Genomic DNA, 27,156 nt, shown 5'->3' with positions numbered 1-27,156 from the left:
TCCAATGTGCAGACCGTCACCCGGAAGGGCGGTACCTGAGTAACTTCTGCAAATACACATACCACACCACACACACCGTTCTACTGTTTGCCCGCCAAGCTAAGGCAGAAAGACGGAATAAGACCGGAAGTACGGTGGATTGGCTTCAAAATATAAGCGGGGGAAAAACTTTTTGTCATTATTTTACATTTACTAATAGGCTACTTTATGGATAATGAGCGGGGGAACATAGAACCCGGGGAACATAGGCGTGACCCCCCTGATTTCGGGGAGGGGGCTTTCTAGGCGGATGGCAGTTGGGTAGAAGCTGTGACAACGACGTTCTGGTAGGCTAGGTAGGCTACTGCGTGCCAGACATCAAAGTCTTCTGCCATGGGGGCGGGCCCTGAAGAGTTGATGTCCTGGATGTGTGGGGTCGGCTTTATGTCAGTCTGTATGTCTGTCCAATGCCTTTTAACTGTGCTTCATAACGTCGTTATGGTTGTTATTCGGCTAGCAACGTTAAGCTTTTATTCTGAAGATTTTGACCGGACGTTGTGGTTTTCATTCTGTGTCGCATTTTAGACAATTGACACTCCAGGCTGCTCTCTCCAACTGAGCGTCTGCTGATTGACGACACCTTCCACATGTTTTATGGGAAGTGGCGCTTCTTCGCTTTGGTCACTGTTTATTGTTTGTGTTGAAAAGCCTTTTTGGAGGTCAGTGTAACCCGCACACCTGCTCTGGAGCCTGGGAGCCAGCAGCTGTCTGTCCGCCCCGCACGGTGCAAGTCGCCTTAGCTCTCCAACACCAGGTGGGTGGCTCCATCATTTCTTTTAAAACATTGCGAATAGGCTGATCTCAACCTTCTGAGGTCAGTAAATGAACAAAGAAATCAAAAGTTCGTTCACTTCTGTCTCTTTTCCTCTCTCTCAAACTCTTTCGCCATGATCTCATCGCATTCTGCCATTTCGTCAGCATAGTTATGAAATTCAAATTAAAGTGTCCCAATAAGAAGCAACGTTTTTGTAACAGTCTTCATATTAACGCTAGTATCTTGTTACATCACCACACGGCCATCTTGGTAGGAAAATAACAGGCGATTGTAATCAATTAACAGGTGATTACAATCAAATGATGCAAACAGCCAATGAGCTGTGTGTACTTGTAGTGCCATATTGGTAGGAAAATGCTTGTGGCATAATGGGAATACTATGAATAGGTAATACAGATATATAACTAATGCAGCTCTGAAATCAATAGTGTTTTGTCTAGAAACTACTGAACATGAGTTTCTTAACTTTATTATTTACTTCCAGGAAACAAAGGAGGGACTGGAGCACACTGATAACTTTGCAGCTTTTATTAGTGCAAACCGGTGACTAACGTTTCGACACTACTGTGTCTTCATCAGAGTCCAAATCTTTTTTACTCTGATGAAGACACAGTAGTGTCGAAACATTACTTTAACATTACTTTATTAATTATTTACTATTAGTCCTAGATAAATAGCAGTCCAATCCTTACTACTTCTAGGACCACATGAGCATTGCTTCACACCTTGCAGCATAAGTACAAAATAGGCGTGCAAAGCCATGGAGAGGGATGTGTTTCTCACACCCCAGCACCGTTGAAAGGCTACTTTATTTTCACCTTTTCACCTGTCTATGTGAGTCATTCAGTGATTCAGTCATCTGGATATTATAAAAGGTTTTATGTTGGCTTAAACTATCATTACACATAATTAATCTGGATACACTGATCCCAGAAATCACTGTTCCTCTCATACTCCTCCGCTGCCATGTGTTTCTAATGGATCAATCCCTAAACAGAGGCCTGTTGCCATCACACATACTGACATTCTGTATTGCTTACAGTAGCTTTTCGGTCTGACCGCCTGCTAGCTATCTGCTATGGGCTATTGAAGGCTGGTCGTGATACCATATATTTTGTGTTAAAGGTGCTGATAGAGGCCCGGATGCCCCAAAAATTACAACTATGCAGTATTTCCCCTAAGAATGTTCTCCTTATCAGGGTGTGGGACACTTAAATCTCATCCATTCTTCACTTCCAGAAACAAGGCTGTTACTGGGTGTGTGGGAGCATTGTTCCCCCAGGATCCAGGACTACAAGCCCACAAGATAGTCCCACTTCCCCCTTGTTCCTGTTCCTATCTCCACTCCCCCCGTCCCCCAGGACTCTCGGTAGTGTCCCGTTTTCCCGCCATGAGCATCCAGCCGCGCAGGATCCGTCTGAAGCCCTGGCTCCTGGCGCAGGTGAACAGCGGCCTGTACCCCGGCCTGCAGTGGCTCGGCCCGGACCAGCGGCTCTTCCAGATCCCCTGGAGACACGCCACGCGCCACATGCCCATGTCCCAGGAGGAGAACACCATCTTCAAGGTAGGGCTGGGCCATATGAACCAGAAATCATATCTCGGTATTTTTAAGGCTGAATGGCGATACAAGATATCTTGGTATTTTTTGCTAAGTGGGCTCAATGTGGTTGTAAGTCAAAGACACATGTGAGATGATGTCACAACAAGCACTTTGTTAAAACAAGACTGTGGTCAAAAAATAAAATGCAAAGAGGGGGTTTCCTTCCTGACTATTAATCATCAGTAATGTGGATATAATGACAATTTGGGTAAAGGCAAACAATAGAACAGCTAGAACAGTGACAGTCTGATAAGTTCAGAAAATGACATCACTTTACTGTAATGCAGCCTTTAAAACCAGGAAAAGACAACAATTATGCCGTATCACCATATTACGATATCTTAATACGATAGGATAGTATAATATCGCTATATTGCCCAGCCCTACTTGAAGGTGAGGCCAGTACAGGGATGTGTCTGTCATGCAGAGGAGGCAGGAGAATTTAAAGGGGAAATTACAAAGACTGATTCACGTGCATCTTATATGCATGCACTAGGATAATTTGGGGGAGATGCTGCATCACCAAAAGTATATTCACCCTACTGTGTCAATAACTGAACATTCTGAAAGTACATTTTACTGCTAATTGGTGAACAACAGTATACATTTAGCAAGTGAGAGGCTAGGGCTGGGTGCTAAGTTAATATGATCATTTATTGTCTTTCAGTGGAATCATATCGTGATGATATGGTGATTACTGTCAAGCGGATGATAACAATCACATTTTACTCACAAAATGAAGTATTAGTTGAACAAGTCAATTTTGTTTGACATCACACCTAACATTACCATTCCGTTCAACTGGATTTAACGAGATCTTGCATACGTGAGCCATATCGTGACATATATCGATAACAAACAGAAAAAAGTCTTTGTAATTATCGTGATTTCAACCATATCGGCCAGCCCTATGAGCAGCACATAAACTAACATTAGGAGGAAAGAGCTGCAGCAACTTCCTTATCCAGAGTAGCATGTTGCTAGAAGAGGGCCAACTGTTTGAGTGAAGTGAAAAGGCCAGTTTCATTTCACTGTTCTCAAGTGGGTTTTTTTTTGTCATTCTGGGAGTTCCTAAACATCCTCATGATCTCCTGTGCTACTTCAACTTTTGCATACATGGGATCATTTCCTCGTTTGCAGGCAACCAGTTCTCCATTTGGTTCTATTGTTCTTAGGCTTATTTCTGGTCAGTGCGGTCAGTATAGTACATTATACTGTGTGCCAGCGGGCTTTTATATTAATTGATGCACAATGGAGGCATATGATGTTTTACTATGTTTGTCATGTGTCATGTGTCATGTGTCATGAGCTGCCAGTAGCAATATTGACATAGTGGCCCCAAGCTTTGATTCATACACATTTGATCACAGGGAAAGTCACAGAAATCTACTATGGAGGAAGAATTTGGTCATTGCAAAGTCATGAAAAGTTTGGAAGTTAAAAAAAAAAAGTTGAAAAATATTGTTGTACTGCCCCTGTATATATAAGACAGGGGTGGGCAAAACAAATCCAGAGGGCCATACTGACTTACATAAAGTAAGTGAAGGGCCACACATTGGAGATCCTACTTGCAACAATCCAGATTTTCACGGGAGTAGCCTATCTCTATTTTTAACCCTCTCTCCCGCTGTGATTGGTAATTTCTCGTTAATCTCCTGATAGTGATACAAATCCAATGTGGCTGTAGCAGATGAGATTTATTAACATAATTGTGCCTTTTATTGAGTTTTGGGGGGTTGTTTTGTTTTCCTTTGAGGACATTGGGGGCCGGATTGAGATGGTCCAGGGGCCGGATTTCATGACATATTTGTAGTTTTGTGTGGCAAGACATCTATTGGCATAACTCACTGAACACAGATTATTCTGATTATTGTTATTATTGGTTTTCTGAGGTAGAGACCAAGTATAAGTCGAGCTAGGGTTTCCTGTCTCTACCTGCACATTGTTTTGTTGTTTTCGTTTGGTCCGTTTCCGTAAAAAAAAATGCAAAAAAAATAATAATAATCTTTGAATGAAATCAAGGAATTAAAGGGCAGGTCTTCTCCATGGATGATGTCACTACACTTAGTTTGCAATCTCAGAAATTTGGTTTTGATATATTTAGGAGTTGAAATAAACTGACTGGAGTCTAGAGCTAAGGAAATAGTCACATGATAACGTTCGATAATGGCATGAAAAAAATCTGGGGATACACGATATCAGCGCACCATCGGTATCAGCCGATAAAGGCTGAAATATCGGCATCGGCCCAAAACGAACATTTCTGCCGATATAACAGGCCGAAACAAGGGAAAATTCGGCCCAGGACCACGTGCGTCGTGTAGCAACCGTGGGGGCAGGCTTACCTGGGATGTGGCTAGATGGGGTATGGGCACGGATGGAGTGACGCCAAATCGTGGCAATTATCATTCCCTTCAATTTGTGGTACTTCTTGTATAGTGTCTCATTACGAAAGCAAATATCTAACAGGGTGAGATAAGGAACACATCCCCCAATATTCAAGTATAATACTGTGTGTGTGTTTGTGTGTGTGTGTGTGTGTGTGATTTTTTGGCTCAGCCAAAATCTAATACAAAATCATATTTTTCCAAACATAGTGCTGTAATATAACCAGCAGGAGGCCATTGATGTGTGACGTGATTTTGGTGACACTTCATTGTATGAGAATGAAGTTATTGATTAATTTTCCCAATAAAAATTCACCGAAGTTATGCTAAATCATATTTTTCCAAAGTTAGTGTTGTAGTATAACCAGCAGGAGGCCATTGATGTGTGATGTGATTTAGGTGAAGCTACACTGTACGACAGTGAAGTTATGGAATATTTGTGTAGTCTGTGTTGCACTTTGTAGACGGTCGCTAAGCACTCGACGCACAGCCGGCTGCACATAGAGACCGAGGACGTTTTGGTGAATATGAGGTTGTACCTGTAGCTCGTTGTCTACCTTACTGGGAGATGGGAGATGGGAAAGAGGCGTCATTTGTGCATTACAAATGCCTCGTTTATGAGCTATTGATCTGGGAAGTGCGAATAGGGAAGGCAGACGTGACTGGCAGTATCGCGCCATAAGCTGCATAAAGTTCACAATCTTGTCATCTATTTCAATGATGACAAAGCCCAGTTTCCCCACTGAAGATGCCCAAAGTCACAGTCACTTAAGGGGAGAGGACACCTTTAATGAGTCGCTCGCTTTTTTCCTCCCCTTCTAAAGTAACGCACTTTTTCACTGCAACTCTGCATGGATCACTGCTACTCTGAGTCTGCATCATCGATGTAGGTAATGTTAACTCATTGAGTGCCAGCCACTTTTGGAGAACGGACGCTCCCAGTGCCAGAGTTTCAGAGTGTTTTCAGTGATTTCTCGAGGCCCACAGAATATTGTGTGATATTACTATGTAAACACCGAACACGCACAAAGAACGATGAGACGCTCTTCTATCATATGCAAAAAAAAGTTTATTGATCCCATTTTCCGTTCTTTAGTTATGAGCCGGAGAAGATAGGCTGTTTTGAGCAAAAAGACACTTTTCAAATTAGAAGCTGAGTTATTCCGCCTTTTGTGAAATGCAGCATTTCAAGCACATTCACTGAGTCTGAAGATAATATTTTCTGATGTAGTGACGTGGTGTAGTTGTGTGGTGCCTGCGTGCCCCACCCCCCTCTCCCCCCCTCAGCTGCAAACTCCTCCCCACAATAACACACAGCCTAACACGCACCCAGTCTATTTTCGGAGCGCTCCGTTTTTTTGCGCCGGCTCCCAGCGCGACACGGAAATGCCAAACCGGACTGCAGGGAAAGGTTTGGCCCTTCGGCGTCGGGTGCTGCCTTTCTGGCGGCTAATCGTGTGAAGAAACTATGCAGACAGACAGACAGAGGCAGAGGGGCTCAGTTGTGTGCGTGGATTGACTGCTGTTCGCAGCCAACATCAGCTGCAGTCAGAGCCATCTATATGGCTCTGGCTGCAGCATGAGCGGTTTCTCTTTGATCACGGGGGTTTTTCCTGCTGTTTTCCGGCCCTTCCTCTAATCTGGAGAGCACTGTCGCCACCTAATGGGTCGGTAAAATAGGTTATACACATTCAACATGCCCCAAAATTTTACAGGAGATATATTAGGCTTTGATCCACGTCCCACCGTCAAAAAACGCAATTGACGACAATTGTCGTCATTGGCACTCTACGTTACTAAAGCAATTGACGACGATTGTCGTCATTGGCACTCAATGAGTTAATTGTTACTGTAAAATGTACAGCAGCAGTTTGTATCACTGATGGTTAAACGTGCAGTTAATCTGCGGTTCACATCCGTGTTGCAGTGTGTGCGCTCATTGTAATTTAGACAGCGTCCCAAGTGGGCGGGGGTGAACATTTAAGCAGCACGATTGAAATGCACCACCCCGTCAGGAAACAAGAGGGAATCTCACCAAGCGACCCCGAAATAAGCGTTCTTTCCGTGACTGACCGACTCACTGAATGAAGGAATGAATGACTCACCCTAAAGAGCCGTCTCTTGACCACACGTTACGCTGCGCACCTGGTAAAAATGACGCTTGCCTTTAATTACTGTATATCCAAATGCTTCATCCAAGCCTGTTTAAGTAGGATTAAGTAGTTTTCTTACTTTGCTCAGTGAATGTGTACAGTTTGAAAAGCATTGAAAAGTGTTCAAAAAGCATCACAATAAGAGTAGGCATAATAATGTGTTCCCTAAAATTAGGGGGGAAGGGGGGAATGCATGCATGTGCAATCGGCCAAATGAGTTGGAAAATATCTGATCGTCAAAAAATCCAATATCACGCATCCCCTCCAAAAAATCCACAGCGATTTTTAGAGGGCAAAGAAGGCAATTGGTAGAAAATTAGCTTAACATTCACTGTGATCAGATTGATCCTTTAAGGTCTGGAGGAAACAGTATGGAGTTTTGAAGTTGACCCTGTTCTAAACCAAAGTTGACCCTGTTCTAAACCAGTCTGTCCCCGCTGTGGCCTCCAGGCGTGGGCTCTGGAAACTGGGAAGTACCAGGAGGGTGTGGATCAAGCCGACCCAGCCAAGTGGAAGGCCAACCTGCGCTGCGCCCTCAACAAGAGCCGCGAGTTCAAACTCCAGTACGATGGCACCAAGGAAACCCCGGTCCAGCCCTACAAGATCTACGAGGTGTGCGACTACGCCACTAACGGAGGTACGTGTGGAGGAACATGTGCTTTACCGTGTACGAGTGAGCGAGAGTTGACATTTAAAGAACTTCGCCGAAAAACAATGCTGATTTATTTTGCACATGATCTCAGACATATCCAAAAACTGTAAACCATTTTGTATACATTCATTTAGTTTGACAGTTACTGAGAGTTGATTAGAGTTGTGTTGTGATGTTAAGTTGTGATGTCATTCATGCACAAATGACATCACTGGTCCACAACTCAAATCAACTCTCAATAACTGTAAAACTAAATGAATGTCTGCAAAACGGTTTACGGTTTTTGGATATGTGTGAGAGCATGTGCAAAATAAATCAGCATTGTTTTTCAGTAAAGTTCTCCTTTAAGCTAATTGATGTGCGTTATTTTGAATTTTCTTTCAGATGCTGCTGATGAGGACGAGGAGGAGGTAAGGAATGGAATCTGTTGGTTCCAATTAAATCTTTTTGTGACTTTGACATCAGAAAATCTAATCTAACTCTGTCCTCCTCAGATGCCGAATCTTGTGGGTCTCTCAATTAGTAAGTAAAATGCAGACATTTATTATGAATCTGTCCATGAGTGTTTTCCACCCACATCAGCTGGTTAATGGACACATTTGCCATGGTCAAACGTAGACAACATGACATTGCGTTGAGATATTTCAAGCAGCTACAATGAAGTTTGGTGCAGAAAGGTTTTTTCCAGCGGTGTAAAACAGTGATTCTCAACCTGGGGGTCGGGACCCCCCAGGGGGGTCGCTTGATTATTTTGGGGGGTCACGGGATGATTGTAAAAAACAACAACACATCACACAATGATGATTTAACTCCCATACCAATGATTTAATATATTAATATTATATTATAGCCAAAATAATTGAAAATGTTGTTTACCTACAACTCAATAGATTCCTAACCTCAAATGATCTCCAATCAGATAAACTCCAATCAGGCTTTCGCCCCCATCACAGCACAGAAACCGCACTTACTAAAGTCATAAATGACATCAGAATGAACACAGACTCAGGCAAAAATTCGATTCTAGTGCTACTGGATCTTAGCGCTGCATTTGAAGCCTGAGGATCAAGTCAAAAATCTTGGCGTTATTATTGATTCCGATATCAACTTTAACTCCCACATTAAGTCAAACAGAAAATCAGCTTTTTATCATCTTAAAAATATAGCAAAAATTCGGGGATACATGTCCAGACAGGATCTAGAAAAACTAAACTGTTAATTTAAATTCTATTGATGTAACAACTGACTGAATAAAGGTGAACAAATTAAAGAGAAATACATTTCTGATACGTTTGCCAATGCAATGCATGGCATTTATTATGAATAACGTTGTATGACGGAGTTCCAGCGTGTCTTGCATGATTGTGTAAGCTATTTTTATGAAGGTGCTATATAATTTATGTTTACGTTCTAGACAGCCAATGCACTGTAGGCTCTTATGTTGAAGACAGGAAACGGAAGTGCGTGTGTGTGTTGTTGTGGGGGCGCTTGACGCTAGGTTATGCTGGAAGCGGAAGAATAATAGAGCTGGCGTCTCATGCTGAGATTGTTCAAGATTGGAGTTGCCCCGTTTATTGGTTTTTATATCAAAGTCTTCACCTTATGTTCAGACTTTACAGTGGGCCAAATTCTTCCGGGTCCTTTTAACACTTCCGGCGGTCACGGTGCAAAATAAGAGAGTTGTTTTTGGAGCGGACAGTGAAGGGGGTAAAATAAAGAACGTAGCCTACTAGTTTGAGCCGGTACACAGCAAGCAAGCGAGTATCCAGTCAGCCAGGTCAGATAACGTTATCGTCGACAATGACGAGCATTTTCTTGTAAAACATACCTGGACTCCAACAAAGAAAGCTTCAGATAGTTTTCTCTCCTCCGAGTTGCGCTCAAGCCACTAACGTCAATAAGACCCGCAGACGTTAGCGTAATTCCCTGGAATGCGAGACTTAATGAGCCAGTTACATGGTGTTGCATTCTTAGACATTGCCGTTTGCTTTTATTTGGTATGTTACATACAATTGGCTAAATTATTAGTTAATTCAGAGTTAGATGCTGCTCAGCCTGTTTACAACGAGGCGGAGGCATGAAGAACAAGATGCAGCGTTTAACCGACTAGTAAAATACTAAATGGTTAATAAATGAGTAGGCGGTTAAACGATTAAACGACTAGTCGCGCACATCCATAGATTGGTCGCAAACCTCACCATACATTTTTTGGGGGGGGTCGCGACTCAAAAAGGCTGAGAATCACTGGTGTAAAACATAGTTAAATGTCACTTTTTCTCGACTGGAAAAACACTAGCCAGTATGCTAAATATTCATCACAAAATCATGGAATTCAGTGAACATCACAGATGGCTGATATCTAACAGAGTATCCAAGGGAGGATTTCTCCTCAACTCGAAATATGAAATATGCATGTGCATGCACGTAACAAATTTGACAGTAGAACACTATATTTTACGCCGTTTTGGTAGATGGTAGATTTCAGATGTTTGAGGTTGGAGTAAAAGAGCTTCTATTGTACTTTTGCTATCTTCTCCAGACCCCATCATCAGTGACACGCCATCGTTCCCCGGCTTCCCCGTGCACACAGAAGCGATCCACTTCAGCACGTCGGTCAGTGATACATTGGGACAGGCTCACCTCATCCCCATTTCCCTCCGAGCGGATGTGAGCAGAGACCTCCCCATGACCTCCGACCTCCCTCGGCCAGAGTTCCCGACGCGGGTGCAGCTGGTGGGCGGCGAGCATCGAGTAGGTCCAGATGATTTTTTTCTTTTCTTTTTTTAACCTTTATTTAACCAGATAAGACCCATTGAGACAGGATCTCTTTTACAAGGGTGACCTGGCCAAGAGGCAGCAACATCATCAGCAAATACATACAATTACAAGTAAAAACAAACAAGACAAACATAAGTACAGAATAAGAATACCATCTACTCAAACAGGAGAACAATAAAAACAAATTAAAATCTAATTTTAAAAAGCGCCAAAACATCAGTGCGGAAAGTACTAACTAAAAGAGACAACTGAAAGTAACAAACTATGCATCATGGCAGGAGCAGCTAGTGGTGAGTATTTCAGATTTTCTTTGTTTAAAACTCGATAAAGAGAAGAGATAAGATAGGCCAATTTAAGATGGGCCAAAATAGAACAAACTTCTTCCACCATCCTCAGTCCTAGCACATGCCACTTTAAAACGGACCCAGGCACTGGATCTGAGATTGTGAGTGTCACTAAGTGATACAAACTTACCCCATTAACATCACTGATGATGCGTCCTAGCGCATGCTGTAGTATGTATTTTAAAACATGAATCCTGGCTTGCCCTGGCCAGTGACACTTAGGAAAGACTAGGTGACAACCAAGTATAGTTTGGTGACAAGCTGGAGAGACAGTTGATGGTCGGAGAGACGGCATTCGGTACGGGATGGGTTTAGCACCCCATCCTGGCTCTCTCGTGAGGGAGAAATCCACAAACGCTACGGATTAGCCTCCTGAAAATCTGTGTAAAGATCGGCGTGGCCTGGGGTCCTTCAGGCTAGAGCGAGGTGCTCGGCGCAGGCGAATGACGTGCAGTGCACAGGCCCTCTTGAGGCGTCCTTGAGGCATCCTCTCTGCCTCTGGATTGCCTTTGCCCCGTGAGGGTCTGGTGAGACGAAGGAGGAGTGCGGCCGGGAGTTACCCACAGAGCCTAGATCCTCCATGCACCGAAGTGCCAATACTGCGGTGTAGCACTAGCTCTATTGCAGCGGATAGGGGTGTACGACCCTTCCGCGGGCAACATTGCAGACAGAGTAGGAAGGCTGATCCATGAGCGGCTTCTGGGATGCGAGTCGGGGTCTTAATTGGCCTCGGCTGGGTCTACTGGGCGAGGGTGTATGATGTTGAGAGACCCGAAACACCTTACGACCCCAGATAACATCACTGATGACGCGTCCTAGCGCATGCTGTAGTATGTATTTTAAAACACCCACCCTCAAAAAACCCGGCCTGGATTCCGACAACCCCAACAACTTCAGGCCCATCTCCAACCTCCCATTTCTTTCTAAAATACTGGAACGCACCGTCGCAACTCAACTCAAACAATACCTCCACACCAGCTTTACGAAACATTCCAATCCGGCTTCAGATCACACCACAGTACCGAAACCGCACTACTCAAAGTCACCAATGACCTCCTCCTTTGATCTTGTGAAGCACTTTGTGACTCTGGTCTGTGAAAAGTGCTTTATAAATAAACTTTACTTTACTTACTTACTCCTCTCCTCTGATTCTGGCTCCCTCCTCATTCTCCTCCTCCTCGACCTCAGTGCAGCCTTCGACACTATCAACCACTCCATCCTCCTGTCGCTTAAAATCAATTGGCATCACCGGCACAGCACTCTCCTGGCTCACATCCTATCTGTCTGACCGCTTTCACTTCATCTCCATCAACAACTGCAAATCCCACACCACCCCAGTATTACACGGAGTCCCCTAAGGCTCGGTGCTTGGTCCCCTTCTCTTCATCCTCTACATGCTCCCCCTAGGTCACATCATTCGCCGCCATGGACTACAATTTCACTGCTACGCTGACGACACCTACCTCTACATCTCCACCAAAACCATAACCAATACCATTCTCTCCACCCTCACTGACTGTCTCACTGAAATAAAAACCTGGATGACCAACAACTTCCTCAAACTCAACTGCAATAAATCAGAAATCATGATCTTTGGCCCAAAATCCCTCCTCCCCTCCTCCCAGAACTTCTCACTCTGCATTGATGGACATAGTCACCCCCTCCCCTCTGGTCAGAAATCTCGGCGTCATCTTGGATCCCACCCTCTCCTTCAAGTCACACATCAACAACATCACCAAAACATCCTTCTTTCACCCCCGAAACATTGCACGACTCCGTCCCACTCTCTCCCCCTCAGCCGCCGAAACACTCATCCACGCCTTCATCACCTCCAGACTAGATTACTGCAACAGCATCCTCTATGGCCTCCCTTCCACTGTTCTCCGTAAACTGCAATATGTCCAAAACTCAGCTGCCCAATTACTCACCCACTCCCGCTCCAGATAACACATCACACCCATCCTCCAACATCTCCACTGGATCCCCATTCAGCACAGCATCCACTTAAAAATCCTCCTTATCACCTACAAAGCCCTCAATAATCTGGCCCCCTCTTACCTAACAGATCTCCTCCAGCGCCACTCCCCCACCTGCCGTCTCCGCTCTGCTGATGCCAACCTCCTCACCCCCATCACCAAAACCAAGCACCGCACCACGGGGGACAGAGCCTTTGCCATCGCTGCCCCAACCCTCTGGAACTCTCTGCCCCTCAACATCAGAAACTCAGATTCACTCACCTCCTTCAAAACCCAACTCAAATCCCACCTCTTCAAAACAGCCTAGAATATCTGACTTTTACCTCTAACCACCATTCCATCTCTGCAATCTATTGATTTGTATTTGTTTTGTATCTGTATTTGTTCTTGTTATTTAGTTTGTTTACTGTATTATGTACTGTTTCTATGTATTGTAAAGCGTCTTTGAGTTCCCCAGAAAAGCGCCATATAAAACGTATGTATTATTATTATTATTAACTTAGAACGGATGTACATAGGCAGCATACCTAAAATGGCCTCATAAATTAAAATATAATGTACCAATGATGCATCCTGCGTGTATCAAATGTGCTTTTCCCGCCGAATTTTTTTTTTTCTCTCCAAATTTCTTTTTTTCTCCATTTTAATTTTAAGTTAGGATTTAGGATATATATATATATATATATATATATATATATATGACTTGGCTCTCTCAGACAGCCTCTTCAACATGTTTCTCAAAGTGAAAACCAAATTGTGAGGTGACGTAAGGGTCCCAACCTGCACAAGACTGACCCGCCCTCTCAAAACACCTCAATCAAAACCAGAATAATTTCTCTACTCTAGGCCTATTTCACATTTATGAAATCATACTGCAATAATTAGGTCTACTTTTGATTTGGATAATTAGGCCTACTTTTACCAATTTCAGCCAAATTATGGACAATTCTGCAATAGTCCATGTTTTACAGTTGATTCCACTTGTATTACCAAATTCCATGATTCCATCCATTTCATTTGCATTGCAGAAATCATATGGCCCACATCGGGGGAGCTTCGGGCATCCCGGAGGACTCCCCAATGGGCTGGGTGTGCCGCCCCTTGCCCTCCCAGAGCTGCCCTCCTCCATGTCTCCCTCCGCCGCCGCACCCCCCGAGCCCACCCCGATGGATGCCAGCCCTATGCCAGGCATGCAGACCCAGGACATGCCAGGCGTGGAGACCCAGGGCGAAACGCAGGCCCAGCCTTGCAAGTACGACCTGCTGAACAGCCTGCCGTGTGAGTAGAACCCTCTCCTTCGCCTCAGAAAGTGTTTGCAGGGTTCCCACGGCTCCTTGAAATCCTTGGAAGTTTGTGAATTTGCAAGAAAATAATCAATGCCTTGAACGTTTTTGGAAATAGACATGAATAGACATGGGTCATTGAAAGTGAATTTATCAATAATAATAAAAAACATAAAAAATATCTGAATCATATCGGCCTTAGTTCTGATTATAAATAATTCTCAGTGTTGTAACAGTAATTAACCTTGATCCGTGTCTCAAACTATGCCGTGTTAGGTCCTTGAATTTGAGGGAGTTGGGCCTGGAAAGTCCTTGAATGTGATGTTTAAGAAGGTGTGGGAACCCTGTGTTTGTTTTGTGCTGGAGGGTTAACGCTACAGTATGCGACATGTGTAGTGTTAGACAGGGAGCACAGCAAATCTGCAATGACTTCCCTGCTCTGCAGACTGATAATGTATACCCTATTTAGTTATTATTTCAGTTGCATATTGCAGCTTTAAACTGCCAGTGTTATTTGAGGTCCCAGTAGTAGTAGCTTAACAGTGATTATGTGGTTTATATTGGTTTTAGTGGTGCAGTCTGTTACACTGCTGCACATTCATGTCACACCCAGCCAGCCATTGGCACACAATGGTATATGGTGTGGTAGCTGATGGTGTGACAGGTTATAAGGTATAAGTTGTGGTAGATGGTGTGACAGCAGGGTATAAGGTATAGGTATAGATAGGTTCTGTGGTCACACAATAAAAATACAGTCTCATTTTCCATGTGTACATGAGAAGAGATTACCGTACTAAGCATTTGGCTAGGATAGCATTACGATAGCATGGTCAAAATATCATATCAAATATTGTTCTTGCATTTTTCATCAAATATTTGAATGGATTTTTCTCTCTATCCAAATCAGATTATATTCATGTGACATCATTTATCACAGCTTTAAAAAAAGAAACAATGAATGAACAATGATGCAGTATATTCCTGATGAAAGCAGTAGGGCTGCAACTAATGATTATTTTCTGAAAAAACACTTGATCCAATAAAAATATGTGCATCTCTCCAGTGACGGACCTGGACCTGAAATTCCAGTACCGCGGTCGTACGACGGGCTCCCTGACCGTCAGTAACCCCCAGGGCTGCCGGCTGTACTACGGCCACCTGGAGCCCACCCCAGAGCAGGTGGACCTGTTCGGGCCCGTTACCCTCCAGCAGGTCCTGTTCCCCAGCACCGGCGAAATGCAGAACCAGAAGCAGAAGTTCTACACCGAGGTAGGGGTGAAATGATAACCGGTTTAATGATAAACCGTGATCAAATTCAGGGTTCCCACACTTCTTCAACATCAAATTCAAGGACTTTAAAGGCCCAATTCCCCAAATTCAAGGACCCAACATGGCATAGTTTGAGACATGGAGTACTGTTAGCACAGCACACTGAGAATTTTTATAATGAATACAAGCAGAAGCTCTTCTTCTTCTCTCGGTTTAATGGCGGATCTAGTAGAAGTCCACAGACAGTTGCTGCACAGTATTAGTTGCAATTGTAAATTACAGAAATACACTGACTGCAACGCTTTTTAGTAAATATTTTGTTTTCTTTTTTTTTTTATAATTGTTTTTATTGAGTGAGGGTCAGGACATGTTACATGAAAACCAAAACATGGTTTACCTTATATTTTTGAATATACCATCAAAAATGATCTGCATCCAAGGCATAATACGTTTCCTCCCACAACATTTTTTTCTTTTTAACCCACTAACCACCCCCCACCCCGCCCACCCACACTGCACACACACGCGCACGCACATTCACAAACAACAAACATAACAAACAAAAAACAAAAAAAACAACAACAAACAAAAAAATAAATAAAAATGTTTGATAAATGCTGGTTTGATTTTCTTTTCGCTGCCTCACTCAGTCTACAGAGCATCGTAGATTAACTTCCATATCGTGTGAAATTGTTTCTCTTTGTTGCTGTCATCCGACATTGTCTTCTCTATGCTTAAGTAATATTTCATTAATGTTTTCCATTTTTGAATTGAAGGTGCGTCTTTACTTTTCCAATTTTGCAGTATTAATTTCTTATACACCAGTGACACAAAAAGGATTTGCCACCTAGCTGGATATCTTATGTCATCAATGTCTTGAAAGATGCAGATCGTTGGAGAAAAATTTACTTTGTGTTTACACACTTTTGTCATCCACTTTTCGATATCATCCCAGACCTTTCTAACTTTGTCGCAGTACCAAAAGGCATGTATGAGAGAGTCACTATGAATACTGCATTTTAAACATTTATCTGAGGATCTGGTATCAAATCTATGAATTTTGTCTCTACTATAATATATTCTTGTCATTAGTTTGTATTGTATTAAGCGTAAATTTTCATTTGTGGTAAATACATATGTATGTTGCAAACATTCCTTCCATTTTTGTTTTGCATCTATTCCAAGATCTTTGCTCCAGTTTTTATATATATTTTGAAGTAGTTCATTATTGTCCTCCGCTTTAAGAAGTATTTTATACGCCGCACCCAATAATCGCCTCTTTTCATCTGTTTTTTTTTTTTTTAGAATTTCCCCCATCTCAGTCGAAATTCTATTTCCAAGGTCAAAGTTTGTTATTATCCAATTTTTTAATTGAAGATATTTAAAAATTTCTTTGTCGTTCAATTTATATTTATTCTTTAATTCCGGAAATGAAAGTAACGAGTTCTGGTCTATGATATCTGATATTTTCTGAATTCCGCTATTTATCCATGTTTCCCAATATAATTGCGTGTTCTGAATGGTTATTGATGGGTTTTTCCAGATTTCTATATGTATGGGGATTCCTATGTCTTGACCTAGTATTTTTTTCATTTTTTTCCAGGCATTTAATGTACTATTAATTATAAAATTTGTAGATTTAATTTTTTTTTTGGAGAAAAGAGCTAAAAGAAAACTGCTGGGCTTTAACTGTTGATTTTCGATATTTATCCATGGTTCTTCACTTGTATTATTTATTATATGATCGAAATAAAACATTTGAGCTGCATTATGGTAAAACTCCAGATTCGGTAGGTTCAAACCGCCATCCTCTCGAGGATAATACAGTAACTTTTTCTTTAATCTGTTAGCTTTATTTGACCAGATAAAAGAAGAGAAAAGAGAGTTCACCTCCTTAAAAAATAACTGCGGTGGTGTAATTGTAATAGTCTGGAATATGTATAAGAATTTTGGCAACCACATCATCTTGAGAAGGTTAATTCTACCTATTAAATTAATTTTCAATTCAGACCACCTTTCTATATCTTGTTTAAGTCCTTTTATGAGTGGAAGAAAGTTATCCTTATATAGCTGTGTTTTATCTGCACTTATGTAGCAACCCAAATACTTAATGTTCTTTTTTTGTATTTTAAACTGTTTTAAATTTTCCAATTTAGTTGTACCTTTTTCTATTATCATTAATTCTGTTTTCCCTTCATTCATTTTATAACCGGATAATTTGGAGAATTCTGTAATAATTTCAATTACCTGTGCGATTGAGGTGTTTGTGTTACTTAAATAAAGCAGTAAATCGTCAGCAAATAAACTAAGTTTATATTCATTTTTTCCAATTGTAATGCCACTTATTTTTTCCGATTGTCTAATTTTTTGGGCTAACGGTTCAATTGCTAACGCAAATAAAGACGGGGATAAAGGACACCCTTGAGCTGTACCTCTACTTAAGGGGAAAGGGTCAGAAAGAATGCCATTTGTGTATACTTGTGCTATTGGTGATTTATAAAATGTTTTGATCATATTAATAAATTCAACTGGAAAATCATAAACTTCTAAAACTTTAAACAAATAAGACCATTCAACTCTGTCGAAGGCTTTTTCTGCATCAACCGCCATGAGTGTTAATTCTTTGTTGTACTTTTTTGCATATTGAATTAAGGATAAACATGTTCTAGTATTAGTTTTTAGATCTCTGTTTTGTATAAATCCAGTTTGATTGTGATGTATAATATTTGGTAAGATTAATGTCAGTCTGTTATTTATTATTTTAGTAATAATTTTTTTATCGCAATTAATTAAGCTTATCGGTCTAAAATCAGAGGGGCTATCACAGTCTCTGCCTGGTTTTGGTATTACGGATATAGTTGCTGAATACATTGTTTGTGGAAGTTTATGATTCATTTGGGCTGATTTAACTACTTCTAAGAAAAGGGAGTCTATACTTGACCAAAATGTGGAATAAAACTCTATTGGGAGACCATCCATCCCTGGAGCTTTTTTAATTGGAAAATTTTTAATGGCCGATTTAATTTCTGTGCAGGTAATCTCCTTACTAAGTGTTTCTTTTTCCTCCATTGATAAACATTTTAGGTTAAGTGATTGAAGAAAAGGGAGAGGATCATTTTCTTTTATTTCTGATGTATATAATTTCTGATAAAATAATTTAAATTCTTCGTTAATTTTTTTGTTATTTATATAAACTACATCTTGTGTTTTATTTTTCAGAGATATAGGTTGTCTCGCTAAAACTTTTTTAACTAAAGAGCTTAAATGTTTGCCTGATTTATTAGCAGAGATATAATTGAGTTTATTAGAATTATGTCTGAAATCATTTGCTTTTTTTAATAACAAAGTATCTAATTTTAGTTTTAATTCCTGTAATTCATGTAATGTGCTATTATTGATTTGTATTTTATGTTTTTTCTCCAATGTATTTATTTGATCTTTCAGTTTATTTAATTCTTTATCCAGGTCTGCTTTTCTTTTTGCTGCAAATCCTAACATTATTCCTCTTATGTAGGCCTTAAAGGTGTCCCAAATTATGCCGATTTCTGGTCTGTCTAAGGGGTCCCCTTCCTTTACATTGGTTTGAATGAATATATCAATATGTTGTTTTATATGCTTCAGGAAATCGGTGTCACTCAAATATTTTCTATTCATTCTCCATATCCTATGTAAAAGTGTGTTTTGTTTTGGGGTCATAGTACAAGTGACTATGGCATGGTCAGATATTAATATGTCGTTTATTTTACTCGAAAGTACAGTGTCCAAACCAGTTTTAGAAACAAATAAATAATCTATTCGGCTGTAGCTATTTTGTGGATGTGAGAAGTATGTATAGTCTATTGTATTAGGGTGCAGAGTTCTCCATATATCTTGTAGTTCATTTACCGTAAGAAATTTCAAAAGTTTTTTTGGAGGGTTAATTTTCCTATTTTTTGTTGAGCTATCTTTAGAACTAAAAATGTTATTCAAGTCACCCCCAAGTATAATCACTCCTGTTGGAGATCTGTCTAGCACTTTTTGAATTTTACACAAAAAAGACATATCTGAGATGGGAGGCTTGTAGATATTAATTAGCGTATAAAGTTCTCCAAACATTTCACATTTCACTATTAGGAATCTACCGTAAGTATCAGCTTGCTGAGAGAGCAGCTTAAATGGTATCCTCTTATTGATTAATATTCCCACCCCCCTGCTTCTCGAAGTAAATGCAGCTTCAAAGGCCTCCCCCACCCATTGCCTCTTAAGGTATTCTATTTGCCCTTTTTTAAAGTGGAGTTCCTGTAGAAAGACAATGTCGGATGAGAGTTTTCCTAAATGATATAAAACCTTATGTTTTTTTGTACCTTCCTGCAGTCCGTTCACATTCCAGGTTGAAACTTGAAAAGTAGTCGGAAGTGTCTGTACAGGATTTTTATTAGCCATATTCTTTATCTAAACCAACCGTAGTAGTTTTAGAGATAGAGCAGCAAAAATCACACCAGCTAAGAACTAAAGAACCTAACATAACGTAAAAAGACAACATAGAACTTAAACCTGTGAAAAAGAACACCCTTTCATACACCATCACACAGACACATATTACAAACACATACTCCCCCCTAAAATGGCGGATCTAGTAGAAGTCCACAGACAGTTGCTGCACAGTATTAGTTGCAATTGTAAATTACAGAAATACACTGACTGCAACGCTTTTTAGTAAATATTTTGTTTTCACTTATCGAGAGCTGAAGGCGGAGCGAAATTTGACTCGTAATTCTCTATGCAGAAAAAAAAACACGAAATTCAAGCACCCATGTCTAATTTCGAAACCTTTGATGCCTCGATTTTTATTTTTCAAATTCACAAACTTTCAAGGATTTGAAAGACCCGTGGGAACCCTGAAAATTCCTTACGGTTAGTATGTTTCAAATTTTTATTATAATGAAAACCGTGTTACCATGATTACTGTGATTACAGCGCTTTGAAAAACACGGTAAATACTGTCCATCATCAACTAAAGTTAGCAACAGTCTCCCAGACGCAGGCGCGCAGCCTTGGTGAAATTATTTCAGTGTCTATCGGTACTTTCTGGGTCTGAGGTTTGAATATAAAACTTGGTCAAATTATTTCGGTGAGTCTATCAGTACTTTTTGAGCATTTTCAGCACATTTTAACAACACTGCAATGTTATACTGATAACCATGATAATTTTGGTCACTATACTCAGTATACTGTAGACCAATTTGGACACTGCAGTTGCGCACGCAGCGTGGTAGCAGAAAATCTGAGGAAACAAGTGAAACCGAAACTAGAGAGATCCCTGGGAAAGGGAAAAAGACGTCTTGTGCTGTATAGACGCTGGGGTTTCCCACTAGGAATATGACGATGTCTGGCACTGCAACTTTGGCGATGTAGTTGGATCCTAGACCCCTCCTGTGCAATAAAACACAACACAGCAATTTTAAGCATACGCATTGCAGAATGTCAAAGTCAGCACTTGCTCTAATGTGCAGTTACTTAAAAGTGAAATAAAATAAAATCAATTGAAAAGTTGCAATCAGAAATATTCAACCCCCCAAAGATGTTATGGATTTATCAATTAAAGTTTTTTCAAAGAGCAAGATTCTGCTTTGGATGACTTCTTTATTAGTTGACTGATACATAAAATCAACACAGAAGATGCATGTAGTATTTGTGTGTAACAGTATATTTGTTGTTTTTAAAGCTTTCTGACAGTTTTTATGGCCTAACGTGGAGTTGAAACATAATTAAGCCTTTTGGAACTCTATAATCATCCTTCATTTGCTTCAACTGTGATGCACATATAAACCACACCCATTAAGGTATTCAAGGTGAGTTGCAATGATGGGAAAGACAAAGGAGCTTCCACAAAAGCTGAGAGAGGAGATTATTTCATCACACCTGAAGGGCCTTGGGTATAATAAGATTTCCAACACCATTGGGAGCATTATAAGGAAGTTTAAAACTTATGGAACAGCTGCAAACATGCTTGGCCGTGGAAGAAATCCCAAAATGTCATCAAGGGCCCTTAGCAACTTAGTCTGGACAACTAAGAAAACCCCCCATGTGACTGCAAGACAGCTACAGGATGACCTGATGAAGCCTGGTACAAGTGTTTCAATGGAAACTATAAGACGTGGGCAAGAGTGGAGTGTGTGCACTGAATAAACAAGGACTCCGGATGATCAAACCAGTGGCTGCCGTGCATCACCCAAGTGGGTGCTACACATCGGTGGTGGATGAGTTGAGTTCACCTCCTCCACTCCACTGATATGTGAAGCACTTTGAGTATCTAGAAAGGTGCTACATAAATTCAATAAATTATTATTATTATTATTATTATTATTAATATTATAACATTGGTGTGAGACAGAGACATCAAGCATTCTTGATGTAAGGATTTCTTAAAGTATCTCGGTACCAATTTTGACTTACAGTATACAACAAAGATGCTCTCTGTGACTCTTTCATATCAAGATGTCCAATTGTAGTCCAATGTCAAATGGAACTAGCATCTTGCAATGGGATCACACCGGCCGCAAGACCAAGTCGATGTGGGCCAGGGGCATACATCGACTTGCACACACACACACACACACACACACACACACACACACACACACACACACACACACACACACACACACACACACACACACACACACACACACACACACACACACACACACACACATTGTGAAAAGCTTACATAATTACTGGAATACAGAGATCAAGAGTGTAGTCCGGAACAACAGGCAGTAGGATTTTGCATGACCGGCATCACCTCCCGTTCCCTCCATAGGCTCCAGATGGTCCAAAACTCAGCCGCCCGCCTGCTCACTCACACCCGGTCCCGCGATCACATCACCCCTGTCCTCCACTCTCTCCACTGGCTCCCCGTCAAGCAACGTATCGACTTCAAACTACTACTCCTCACCTTCAAAGCCCTCCACAGCCTAGCCCCCCCCTACCTGACTGACCTCCTCATCCCCCATCACCCCTCACGTACACTCCGATCCTCTTCTACTGCCACCCTCATCGTCCCCCCATCCAGACTCAAAACCTTTGGTGACCGTGCTTTCTCCCGTGCCGTACCCCGACTTTGGAACTCCCTCCCCCAGACATCCGAGACTCTCCCTCACTCCCCATTTTCAAAACCCGACTTAAAACCTATCTGTTCTCCCAAGCTTACAACCTCCCCTACCCCTGACCACCTCCTCCAAACCATCACCCTCCGCCCCCCCCCCCCCCCCCCTGCCCCTCCCTCCTGTTCTCTTTCTCTCCTCTGCTTCTCCATACAACATTGCCCTGAACCGCCACTGTTATTTGAACCTGTCCCCTGTATCTGTTGCCTGTTGCCTGTATCTGTTGCCTGTGTCTGCTCCCTGTTGCTTGTCTTTTGTTTTACTGTTAAGCGTCTTTGAGTCTTGAAAAGCGCTATATAAAATAAATGCATTATTATTATAATGTATTGCGGAGTATATGCGAGAGTCGAGACAGACTTTTAACGTTTTTCAATGTAGGCTACATCAGAGATATAGAAAGCAATTCTCCACTCCATGAAAACAAACACAAAAACGCTTTATTCTGGCAATAGGCCCAGATATCCTACCTAGTGATGTCGAATACTGGGAAGCAGGACGACCCACACGTCCAAAAATGCGAGAGTCGAGACAGACTTTTAACGTTTTTCAATGTAGGCTACATCAGAGATATAGAAAGCAATTCTCCACTCCATGAAAACAAAAACAAACACAAAAACGCTTTATTCTGGCAATAGGCCCAGATATCCTACCTAGTGATGTCGAATGCTGGGAAGCAGGACGACCCACACGTCCAAAAATGCTCTATTTTGAAGGTGGTGTGGTGCGCGAAGCTTTGCAGAAATAGAGCCAAGGCATTTCAATCAAGCAACACGTCGCCTGTTTGCTGACCCACAGAGCAGCTCCAGCTTCATTTGGAAAAACTGAAACTGCATGTTTGCTCGCTCATTCACATCGACTATTCATATAATAGCCTAATAATCTGTCTCCCTGGTTTTCTGTCCGTCTCTCACAGGCTCCGCAGAGCTTGTTTGTGTCTGCGCCCGCCGTCCTCCTTACAGTGAGGAGGTGGCCGGCAGACACACACAAGCTCTGGTGCTCCAACCCGGCCCTGTGACTACCCCCTAGCCTAGTCACAGATCTGGGTCAAAGGAGCGTTGTGGGAGCACGCATAACACAGCCAATTATGTTCATACATACACCCATCTGGGTAACAGCTAGATAACTTCTGAATTCCAGGGCATGTCTGAAAGGGGCTTATGACAGCTGAACCGCTAGCTGTCATTTTCTGCAACCAGTTCGGCTCTGCCCACAAAATACGTAATCACTGTTTGCAAAAATATGAGGTCTATAATCGTGATATGAAAATTTTATACCGTTTCATCTCTACACTGAGGCCCTGCTGGACGTGATGGACCGCGGGCTGATCCTGGAGATCTGGGAGCAGGACATCTACGCCATCCGCCTGTGCCAGTGCAAGGTGTACTGGTCCGGACCGGGCGCACACGAACACGGCCCGCCCAACCCCATGGAGCGCGAGAGGAAGATTAAGGTCTTCAGCCTCAACAACTTCTTGGAAGGTGAAGTGTTGAAATCACTTAGTTATACTGTTTGTTGTGTCAGAATTTACATTTCAATATCAAAACAAAAGTTCGCCCAAAAGGAAAATTCTGTTATTATTTGAACACATTTGAAGTTCATTGGACCTTTTGTATAGCTCCAAAAATGCAGAAAAGTTCCATCAAATTGAATTAAAACAGCTCATGCATTCACTGAATTCAATCCTTCCCAACGGTATTGAAATTTCAGTCATCATGGCAATACTAAGCTTTTTTGCCACATGCAGCTTATTTTTGATCTGTCATTGCCATCTTGGGAGTCTCACCTTTCTTATTGAGGCCACTATAGGCCAGCATCAATCTTAATGTGTTGAATGCATTGATTGCTCTCCAATGGAAGTTCATTAATTTCAAAGAGGATAATCTGTCACTGCTGCATCCTTGTTGCAATGCAGGTGTTGCAAACAATTGATTTATTCTGTGTTGACAATGCATGGATACCCATTGCTTTTGTTTTTAACCAGCTCTCGGTGAAGATTTCATGATGAAAACATGCAGTAAATCAAAGTTGCAGTGGAAATGTATCTTATAATACTGCAATCAATAACCATGTTTCTTCTCAATTTGCAATGCATTTTGCAAACTGTAGGCAGTTTTACACAAGGAGTCCACACATTTCCATGGATAAAATTAAAACACTTTTCTGTGACTTTTCAAGGATCCATAATAGCATTTCTGTGTAATGTGAGGCGGTGACTCTGAATCAATACCAGAACTTATTACTGGACAAATAGGACACACCTCTTTATATTGGATTTTAGTGCTTCTTGTATTTTATATTAATATTTTATGGAAATGCATGTTTTATTTCAATAATGTAATGTGATGCAGTGACATAACACACAATACAATCCACTATAAGGAGGTGTGTCGTATTTGTCCAGTGTAGTGAAAATTTCTGTTATTGATCCAGAGTCTGTGGGACACACATTAGAGCTAGGCTACAGAAAATAAATTTGCCATTATGTTCCATGTTGTGGGACGAAGGTTATCCATGGAAGATTACTGTAAAAATGTATTCCATTACACACAAGAAAATTCCATGACTTTTCTAAAACTTTCAAGGATTTTACTCCATGATGTAGATTTAGAAATTCCATTACTTTTCCAGGTTTTCCATGATCGTGGGAACCCTGAAGGATGTGGCTCCTCCAACGCAATAATTGTGTGGATCCGTATTTTTCTTCTTCTTTCTGTTGCCTAACTATACATACTGTATATCCTTCCATCTGGACACACATGGAAAACAGGTCTGATCATGTTCCAGAAGGGTGAGGCGCCAAACCCTCCTCCCTTTGAGATCTACTTCTGCTTTGGCGAGGACTGGCCCGACAAGAAACCCAAGGAGAAGAAACTTATCATCGTCCAGGTCAGCAGTTCTCTTTGATTTAATGTGGCATGCATTGGCTGGCCTTCACTCAAACTTGTTAAGCCATCCTATTTTGGTGGGAATAGACCACTAAAACTTTTGCCTATGAAAACCAAATGCAGCAGCACAAAGGAACAGAGTTTTCAGTGACGTTACACCTCGTCCCCAGCAGTAATGTGTCTCTCACTGGCCTCAGGTTGTCCCTGTTGTGGCAAGGATCCTGACAGAGATGTTCTCTGGAGAACTCAGCTGGTCCACAGACAGCATCCGGCTGCAGATCTCCAACCCTGACGTGAAGGACCACACAGTGGAGCAATTTAAGGAGCTGCAGAAGCTCCTCCAGAGCCAGCACACCCAAGGGCCCTGGGCCTCTAATGTACCCTGAAGCAGAGGGCCAAGGGCCCTGGGCCTCTAATATACTCTGAAGCAGAGGGCCAGAGACCAAGGGCCCTGGGTCTCTAGTGTACACTGAAGCAGAGGGCCAGAGACTAAGGGCCCTGGGTCTCTAATATATTCTGAAGCAGAGGGCCAGAGACCAAGGGCCCTGGGTCTCTAATATACTCTGAAGTAGAGGGCCAGAGACCAAGGGCCCTGGGCCTCTAATATACTCTGAAGCAGAGGGCCAGAGACCAAGGGCCCTGGGTATCTAGTGTACACTGAAGCAGAGGGCCAAAGGCTAACCTCCTCAGGAAGACCGCTTCAACCCTTAAAGTGTGGGTGCGTTGTCCAACATTGAACTCATTGTCTCATCATGCGTCAACACTGCTGCTATTCTGACAGATTGTGGTTGTTGCAGGTTCGACTATGTGGTGGTCTGCACCTGCAAAGTTCCTAACTTGCTTCTGCTTTGGCCTTGCCTTTCATAATGTTGCATCATTACAATTAATTAATATAGCTAGCTAGCAAGCACCAATTGCGTAGCCTTCATTGAAAATAAAGAGTAAATCTAATAAAATTACTTTGGAGTTTACCATCGACCCAAATGATGGTTGCATCCGTTCTCCAAACACCATTTTTGAGACATTTGTGCCTGTAGTCTTTCAAAACGTGTAGAACTTGAAAGCTTTGAGTGGCTGTTGTCATCCATTTTGCCCTTGCAGTTCATGAAACTAACATCGCATCGGGAGGGACTTGATTGTGTTGCTCAGTGTGAAACTGGATGCAGCATTGAAAGTTAATAGCAGTCATGTGCAGTATTGAGTTAACCTGAGGTATTGAATGACCTACACACCTTTTGTATTTTAATTTCTCTTGGCTAATAAGTATCCCCTTAATATTGGATTGTAACTAAGGATTTCAATAAATACCGCTGCAGTATTCATTAATATGGGGACAGGGATTTCCCCTCCTCTCATTTGCCAGTTTTCACGTCTCTATTGCATTCTTAATGACATCTCGTGTGAACCAACAATCAGTCAACACGTTTTGTGAATGAATGGCAAACACATCCATTACTGGACCCCTATATCCACAATCTATATATTATGCCACAAGATGCATTATTTCATGTATTTCCCCCCCATGTTTGCCTGCTGGGTCCAGACCTCCCAATCCACCCACTCCAGAGTTGAGTGTAATGAGTTGACAACAATTCAGTATCGGGCTAATGTATGTTATGCAAACATTCAGCAATTAGTGTGATGTGCTTACACTATTGAGACAACCACTGAATATAATGTACAGTATTTTCTATGTGGTAAAAGAAAGGAATATCTACAAAATAAGTTATTTTTCCCCCCTAAAGGATTTCTGCTCCATTCAAGATGTATGGGTATGTATAGAGCAGTCATGTGACTTTTCATGACGTCATTGCCCCGGAACTAAGTTCCTCATTCTTTTTGTCCATAGACATTTTGAAAAATCCTTATT

At 41.7% G+C, this 27,156-nt stretch overlaps 1 protein-coding gene across 1 annotated transcript; it reads left to right on the top strand.

Annotated features, from left to right (window-relative positions):
• Nucleotides 1–634: 634 nt before the first annotated feature.
• Nucleotides 635–27,097, top strand: irf5 (interferon regulatory factor 5). The gene is made up of 11 exons (XM_083632343.1): nucleotides 635–793; nucleotides 2,054–2,378; nucleotides 7,405–7,591; nucleotides 7,991–8,016; nucleotides 8,101–8,128; nucleotides 10,146–10,357; nucleotides 13,733–13,982; nucleotides 15,051–15,256; nucleotides 23,696–23,879; nucleotides 25,169–25,287; nucleotides 25,484–27,097. The coding sequence occupies exons 2-11, from the start codon at nucleotides 2,205–2,207 to the stop codon at nucleotides 25,670–25,672; spliced, it is 1,575 nt and encodes a 524-aa protein (XP_083488469.1). The 5' UTR covers nucleotides 635–793; nucleotides 2,054–2,204; the 3' UTR covers nucleotides 25,673–27,097.
• Nucleotides 27,098–27,156: the final 59 nt, after the last annotated feature.

The sequence above is a fragment of the Poromitra crassiceps genome (genome assembly GCF_964638095.1).
Source record: "Poromitra crassiceps genome assembly, chromosome: 2".
Taxonomy (NCBI): domain Eukaryota; kingdom Metazoa; phylum Chordata; class Actinopteri; order Beryciformes; family Melamphaidae; genus Poromitra; species Poromitra crassiceps.
This window is presented reverse-complemented; position numbering and strand designations above follow the sequence as displayed.